This window comes from Pteropus alecto, unplaced genomic scaffold, assembly GCF_000325575.1.
Source record: "Pteropus alecto unplaced genomic scaffold, ASM32557v1 scaffold468, whole genome shotgun sequence".
Lineage (NCBI taxonomy): Eukaryota > Metazoa > Chordata > Mammalia > Chiroptera > Pteropodidae > Pteropus > Pteropus alecto.
In genome coordinates this window covers 793,844-801,109 of record NW_006441394.1, presented here as the reverse complement: position 1 = coordinate 801,109, position 7,266 = coordinate 793,844, and the positions used below count along the sequence as shown (strand labels likewise).

The window sequence follows — 7,266 nt, the reverse complement described above, 5'->3', positions numbered from 1 at the left end:
TCAGGTATGGGGAATGGAGCCAGGAACTCAGAGGGGCTGAGACAGGAGGAGAACTGGAGAGCAGAAAGAGGAAGATCGAGACAGGGAAGCCAAGAGAGACTAAGAAAGAGTTACAGAGGGAAAAACAGAAGGAAACAGAGAGGCCGAGTGAGGAGTAAATGCGGTGGCAGTAGCAGAGAAAAGGACAGAGGCAGAGGCCAGAGAGGCAAGGACCAGCAAAGAAGGAGAAACAGCAGATGCAAAGGACCGAGTACTAAAATCCGAGGCCAGGTACAAAAAAGGAGAGTCAGATCACCAGAAAGCCCACAGGGCTCCCTAGAGCGTAGCTAAACCCAGCAGAGATCTGTCTTACTGCTAACTTCCAGGTATTGTCCACACCATCCTTGACAGCAGGGCCTGATACTGGCCCAGGTTGGGCCGGGAGGCTCACATCCAGAGTTCTGCCCTGCCTCTTGCGGTAGCAAGGCCATGGGGCCAGGCAAGCACCACCTCAGCCTTGGCTTCTCTGTCTCCGGCCTTCTGCTCCTGCTCCCACACCTTCCAGGTATGACGCTTAATAAGCCAGCCTCTCTGGGTATTGCTGCTATTCCCATCCTCCCCCAATCTCTCTCCACATGCTCTTCATTTCTCTCTTCAGTACCTGTGCTGGGAACGAGTTAAGTGGGGGCCTGGCGAGGGTGATGCAGAAGAGAGTGAAAGCAGATTTGCCTGGCTAGGGTAGAAGCGGTGAGAGGGCAGCTCCCAGAAATAGGGTTGGAAAAGCCAGAGGGCCAGACCAGAGGGGACTTGAATGCCAGACTGAGTTGGGGCTTTATCCAGTGGGCAATGAGGAGCCATTGAATGGTTTTAAGCAATTACTGGCTTGGTCAAATTTGCATATTTAAAAGCGTGATCTCTCAGAAGTGTTTAGAGGCTGAGCCTTAGGCAAGGGGAGCCGTGAGAAGGCTGCTACTGCCATAGTCCCTGTGAAGGAGGAAGAGGCGTGAGCTGGAGAGGCGATTAAACATTCAAGATGTTCAGCGTTATGATTGACAGGATTTGGGCACTGGTTTGCAGGGGGGGGCGGGCGGGGGAGGGAGAGGAGAAGGGAGCAATAATTCCCAGATTTCCCAGATTTCCAGCTAACTGAGGGCTGCCGTTTGCTGAGATGGGGAACACCAAATAAGGAGCAGGTTTCAGATAATGGGGAGAAGAAATGAATTCCTGTTTTGCAACTACAGAGTTTAAGGTGCCTATAGGACATTCAGGAGTGGAGCTCAGAAGAAAAATGGATTCTGGGGAGTAACACTTAAGTGAGAGACTGAGGAGAGTGTGATTTATCACAAAAGCCTAGGGAAGAGTAGGTTTTCAAAAGAAGGGACTGGCTCATAGTGTCAGAAGCTTTGAAGCAATAGGGTTCAAGTGCCTGGGTGAGAGTTGGGACTCTTGTGGCCTATTTGGGTCCCTCTAGCATTTGTGGCAGGGCAGGCAGAATCCAGGTCCTTGGGAAGGGAAGGGGAAGGGAAAGGAAGAAACCCGTCAGCCTTGTTTCTGAAGATAGTACCAAGTCACTCTACCACCTTTACCTCATTCATCTCTGGAGGCAGGCCAAGGAGAAACTAGACTTGCAGCTAGAGGGACAGAGGGTAGACAGCAAGAGAACCAGTCAGATGGCTGTGAGATAGTGGAGCAGGTGACAGCTCCTACTTTGAGGGGGTGGGGGGTGTGAGCAGAGGTTCCTGGACTAGGGCGTCAGATGGACAGCCCTACTTACTGATTCCCCAGAGTGCTTGGGAGCTGAGGGCAGGCTGGCCTACAAGCTGTTTCGTGACCTTTTTGCCAACTACACAAGTGCCCTGAGACCTGTGGCGGACACAGACCAGGCTCTGAATGTAACCCTGGAGGTGACCTTGTCCCAGATCATCGACATGGTGCGTTATGATTGTTGTATAACTGTGGAGTGTGCTGGGAACAGTGTCAAGGAATTTGGGGGTGAGAGACTGGGATTATTCTCCAAATAATTCTTTTCTGTAAACATTAATATTAAAAGTAACAGCTACTTATTATTGAATACTAACTGTTGGGTGTCCATGGTGTGCCCAACACTTTGCACACTTGAATCCCTGAGGATGCTGAAGCCCAGAGAAGAAACAGCCAAAGTCACAACAAGCCGTGGGTGGGAACTGGCTGTATGGGCAAGTTGGGTTTGTGTGTGCTGCCCAGAACTCTGTAGGTGAGTGTGCACGCTCAGGGAAAGATATGCAGGTACATGTGTCCATATCTGTGCCTACTCCCTGCTCCCAACTAGGATGAACGCAACCAAGTGCTGACCCTGTACCTGTGGATCCGACAGGAGTGGGCAGATGCTTACCTACGGTGGGACCCTGATGACTATGGTGGCCTGGATGCCATCCGCATCCCCAGCAGTCTCGTGTGGCGGCCAGACATCGTACTCTATAACAAGTACTGCCTGCTTGCCCCTCCCCCCACCGTTAACTGTCCCTAGAGTTGCCCTTGGCTCTGAGAATGCACTTATTTCTCATCCCCCACCTGACCAGGGTGCTATGCTACCCCAGCCTTCCCCCAGGACCCTTCTAATCTGGCAGAAAAGTATTAGCGGTAGTGGCTACATGGTGCAGTAGGGCTTTCTGATGGCACAGAAATTGTGGCTCATGGCAAGGGCCTGATGCGGGGCCAGCTCCTTCACAGGTCCTCCATGGTACCCCTACTTTAGGCTGTCCCAAGACAACCCATGCTGAATGTCTCCTAGGAACCCACTGTTCAGTCCAGGGCCAGTTCTGTATCTCTCACAGAGAGGGTTCTGGGGCGCAAGTGCCTCTTCATGGCACACTCCGCCCTTCCAGGTGGGCTCTGACTCTCAGGGCTCTCCAAGGGCCCGCATAGGGATTTCCTTCTGGGCCTAGCCTTCTGGAGCATCCCTTTATGCAGCCTAAGCCAGTTCCGGGTTTCCCAGACATCACACGGCTCTGTGTATTTTCCGGGGGGCTCCTTTACAAGCTTTGTAGATGATACCCAAGAGAAGTCACGGTGCGGCCAGGTGCCAACTTTTGCAGAGGAATTTTTTAAGCTGCCCTAGGCTAGATCTGTATCCTTTCCAGGCCCTTCTTCAGGTGCTTCCCCTTTTGGCCTCCAAAAGCGCAGAGGGCACTCCGCAGGGCACAGTCTACCCTCCATGAGGAGGCAATCTGGCCATGGGATTACTTGTAGTCACAGAGCTTCTCCATGCGTCTGGCTCTGCGGTGGTTCCAGAGCTGCTCCGCAGGCAGTAGCCACTTCAAGGGGTCCCCACCCGCCTCCCGCAGGGCTGACGCACAGCCTCCGGCCTCGGCCATCACCAACGTGGTTCTGCGGCACGACGGCTCTGTGCGCTGGGACGCTCCGGCCATCACGCGCAGTTCGTGCCACGTGGATGTGTCGGCCTTCCCGTTCGATGCACAGCGCTGCGGCCTGACTTTTGGCTCGTGGACGCACGGCGGGCACCAGCTGGACGTGCAGCCGCGGGGCAACGGGGCCAGCCTGGCCGACTTCGTGGAGAACGTGGAGTGGCGCGTGTTGGGCATGCCAGCGCGGCGGCGCGTGCTCACCTACGGCTGCTGCTCGGAGCCCTACCCAGACGTGACTTTCACACTGCTGCTGCGCCGCCGCGCTGCTGCCTACGTGTGCAACCTGCTGCTGCCCTGCGTGCTCATCTCGCTGCTCGCGCCGCTTGCCTTCCACCTGCCTGCCGACTCGGGAGAGAAGGTATCCCTCGGCGTCACCGTGCTGCTGGCGCTCACGGTCTTCCAGCTGCTCCTGGCTGAGAGCATGCCACCAGCAGAGAGTGTGCCACTCATCGGTGAGTGGGCGTGAGTGGCCGAGGAACGCTCCAGGGTGGGAGTGCCTGTGGGGACGCAGGAAGATTGGGGGAGAGCCTGTCCCCTCCCTGAGACTGCCCCACTTTCGCTGACGCATGCGGGTCCCCATCTTTGCAGGGGCGGGGCTTGGATCAGCAGAGTGCCCCCCACCTTCGGGGTGTGTGTGTTGGGGGCGTCCTGGGAGCATACCTCACTCTAAAATTGAGAGGAAAGGAGTAGGCCCCTTCTAGGGAGGACACCCTCTCCTCACCGGAGGGGGCTGAGAAGCGAGTAGGTCTTTTCTCAAGGACTTGAGGGAGGAAGGTCGATGTCCTCAGGATTGTAATAACAGGCAAAACACAATGAGTGCTCACCGCGTGCCAGGCACTTTCCTAAGCCCTTGATCTTTATTAACTCAGGTAAGCATCCCCACAGATCTGCAAGGTAAGTTCTGTTGTTATCCCGGTTGTACTGAAAGGATCAGTCAGTTAGTTGCCCCATGTCATGGCCATACTATTTGAGAGGGTGACTTTTATGGGTTGTGGGTAAATGCAGTGAAGGGAACAATTAGGGAGTAAATAGCTTCTGAGAACCCACTTGTGGGAATGAGGGCAGGGGAGACCTTCCACTTTCATCCATTGGGTGTGGAGGATCCTGAGAGTCTCATGGTGGGTGAGCTCATTCCTGTTTGTGCTGAGGCTGCTGGGAAGCTCAGGCCCCCTGAGTTCTTGTTGTGGGTCCCACCTCATTCTTTCTCTTGCAGGGAAATACTACATGGCCACCATGACCATGGTCACCTTCTCCACAGCACTCACTATCCTTGTCATGAACCTGCATTACTGTGGTCCCACTGCCCGCCCAGTGCCAGCCTGGGCTCGGGCTTTCCTCCTCGGACACCTGGCACGGGGCCTGTGTGTACGGGAACGAGGGGAGCCCTGTGGGCAGTCTAGACCACCCAAGTCACCTCCCAGTCCCCAGCCTCCTAAGGGAGGGGCAGGCCTGCCAGCAGGCCCTTGCCATGAGCCGCGGTGTCTGTGCCATCAGGAAGCTCTATTGCGTCATGTAGCCACCATTGCCAGCACCTTCCGCAGCCACCGAGCTGCCCAGCGCCGCCATGAGGACTGGAAGCGCCTGGCCCGTGTGATGGACCGCTTCTTCCTGGGCATTTTTTTCTCCATGGCCCTGGTCATGAGCCTCCTGGTGCTGGTACAGGCCCTGTGAGTCCCAGGAGTCTGCTGAAGCCACAGCACCTCCAGACAGAGATGCAAAGGACAGGTGGTTTTCTTGGCCCTCAGACCACTCAGTCTCTTCCCACTGTGCCTAAGAGCCTGGGACATTCCCTCTCAGGGTCAGTACTGCTGACTTCACAAACCACGAGGAGCATTTGTTGGCTATATACCCTAACACAGAAGTCCCCAACCTTTTTGGCACCAGGGACCAGTGCTCCCATGAGAATCTAATGCCTGATGATCTGAGTCGGAGCTGAAGCGGTGATGCTAGGCTGGGGAGCGGCTGCAAATACAGATGAAGCTTTGCTCGCTTACTACTCACCTCCTGTTGTGTGACCTGGTTCCTAAGAGACCACAGACCAGTACTGGTCATCGGCCTGGAGGTTGGGGACCCCTGCCCTGACATCTAAGGGAAATCCGGAGCTCGCCACTTCCCTAATTCCTATAGAGAAGGAACTCTAAGTGCAGTCCCGGAGGGACAAAATTGCACTTCAGTGCTGAGTGTTAAGAGCTTTCACTTAAGTCAAGTGTGTCAGCTCACTCGACCACCCGGTGGCCCCCCTCCCCATACATGTAAATACGTCCTCTGGGAGAGGTTAGCAACCCCCACAGGTGTCTGCTTTAGAGGGTTTACTTTTTTGATTAAAAGAGAGTTGTTTTCCTTATATAAGAAACAGAACTGACATATTTTCTGCCTTCTCGTTCTTTCTTAACGGCTGCTATCATAGGGACTTGGTCTTGCCTGTCCCTGCCTAGGTGCTCAGAGAAGGGAACTGGAAATTTAGATTCATGGTTTAATTTTCAGAGCAGGAGACCACACAGGGATTTGGCCCCAAAGCCTCAATTCATCATTAAGTGTGTGCCTGGTACCTCCTTGATGTCCTCTCTTACCCTTGGGGCCCATGGTAATGGGAGACGGGGATCCAGGTTTGTCTCTCTAGAAACGGAAACCTTAGGACTTATGGGTCAGAACAGAAATTACATCTTTGATGACAAGAAAAATGCCTGGAATTCGACCAAGACTCTGGCAGAGGACATAAAGCTTAAAGCTCTCTGCCATCTCTCCTGCTCTCTCCCCTCTGGGGTTAACTGCAGTCCACCCCATTCCCACACACTGACATTCAGAGAGCTTAAAGTGTCCAAGGTAGGAGCAATGTGGGGACCAGCTGTTTGCAAGGCATTTGTTCTTTTTTGACTTTCACACATTTCCTGGTACCTCCTCTGTGCATCAGGCCAAGTTCTTGCCCTTAGGAAGCTCACCGTCCGGCATGGGCGACAAACATGGACATGTGGTGTAGAGAAGCCCCCGGGACCTGTGGGAGCACAACGGCAGGGCCCTAACCTAGCAGGGTGCGGGAGGTCAGAGAAGGCTTCTTGGAAGAGTGAATACGAGCTTTCCAGGTGCACATGTGAGGCATTTGAGTAACACCAGCAAGTACTATGGCCAACTGCTTTTCTCCTCAATGACCCCACCCCCAAACTAGTTTAATCTTATACCTCCCAGAGAGTTGTTGCCTCTCCTGGAGTCTGCCCACCTTTCTTCGACATCTCACTTCCAGAGTCCTGAGTAGGGTTCAGTCCCAAAATTCTCCTATTTCTCCACCAGCAGGCCTGGCAGCTGCCAGAGAAGGTCCCAGAGTTTCCTGCAGATGAAGTTTCCATAGATCTTGGCCACACTTAAAGCAGACATGTGGCTGACATCCTTGTGCAGGGCAGAGGCAGCAGGTAGGGCTGTTCAGGGTCTGGTGGATCAGAGGAGGTCTGGACTCTCTGGAAAGGCTCCGCCAACAAGGAACCAGAGCAGCAGTGAAAGGGACCAGAGTGCAGAAAGGGACCCCTGACCTGTGGCTGCAGGGAAACAGAGGCAGAGAGGGAGATTTGGGGGTGAAATGGGATACACGAAGAAGCGAAACAAGGAGAAACAAGCAGAGTGAGCTGGAAAGACTGATGCACACCATTGATGGGACACAGAGATAAAGAGCACGAGTTTAGGGAGTTAGGCAGACAGAGATTAAAAGACCAGGAGAGCCCCAGTACTCCTTCCAAAGGTTATTAGGTCTCTCTCCCGGCCTCCCGTGAATACAAATGAGGCATTGCAGGGCGGGGCAAAGCATGGGTAGAGATCTGAATGGGATCTAGCGATGCTGATCTTTGCTCCTTTGCCCAAACACTGGTAGGAGAGGTGCTGGTGGGCCAGGGGGTCG

At 54.2% G+C, this 7,266-nt stretch overlaps 2 protein-coding genes across 3 annotated transcripts in view; one reads left to right on the top strand and one right to left on the bottom strand.

Annotated features, from left to right (window-relative positions):
- The first annotated feature begins 1,764 nt into the window (after positions 1-1,764).
- CHRNA10 (cholinergic receptor nicotinic alpha 10 subunit) lies at positions 1,765-5,238 on the top strand. 2 transcript variants are annotated; one of them, XM_015594720.1, is made up of 4 exons: positions 1,765-1,971; positions 2,288-2,442; positions 3,303-3,835; positions 4,597-5,238. In XM_015594720.1, exons 3-4 carry the CDS (start codon positions 3,559-3,561, stop codon positions 5,052-5,054), a joined length of 735 nt encoding a protein of 244 aa, XP_015450206.1. In that variant the 5' UTR covers positions 1,765-1,971; positions 2,288-2,442; positions 3,303-3,558; the 3' UTR covers positions 5,055-5,238. The 2 variants fall into 2 exon arrangements, with proteins under 2 accessions (XP_015450206.1, XP_015450205.1); XM_015594719.1 differs by having other exon boundaries at positions 1,771-1,910.
- A 1,574-nt stretch (positions 5,239-6,812) lies between these two features.
- Positions 6,813-7,266, bottom strand: part of ART1 (ADP-ribosyltransferase 1) — a 3,994-nt gene continuing 3,540 nt past the window's right edge. Inside the window, 1 exon segment of the mRNA XM_015594721.1 lies at positions 6,813-6,910. Within this exon segment, the coding sequence (XP_015450207.1) occupies positions 6,813-6,910 (98 nt within the window).

What these genes read in the sequence shown, in the direction of transcription:
- CHRNA10 (XM_015594719.1), top strand. An exon ending in GACATCGTACTCTATAACAA is followed by an intron (nt 2,443 to 3,302) that starts GTACTGCCTGCT and finishes CGCCTCCCGCAG; the next exon opens with GGCTGACGCACAGCCTCCGG. An exon ending in AGAGAGTGTGCCACTCATCG is followed by an intron (nt 3,836 to 4,596) that starts GTGAGTGGGCGT and finishes TTTCTCTTGCAG; the next exon opens with GGAAATACTACATGGCCACC.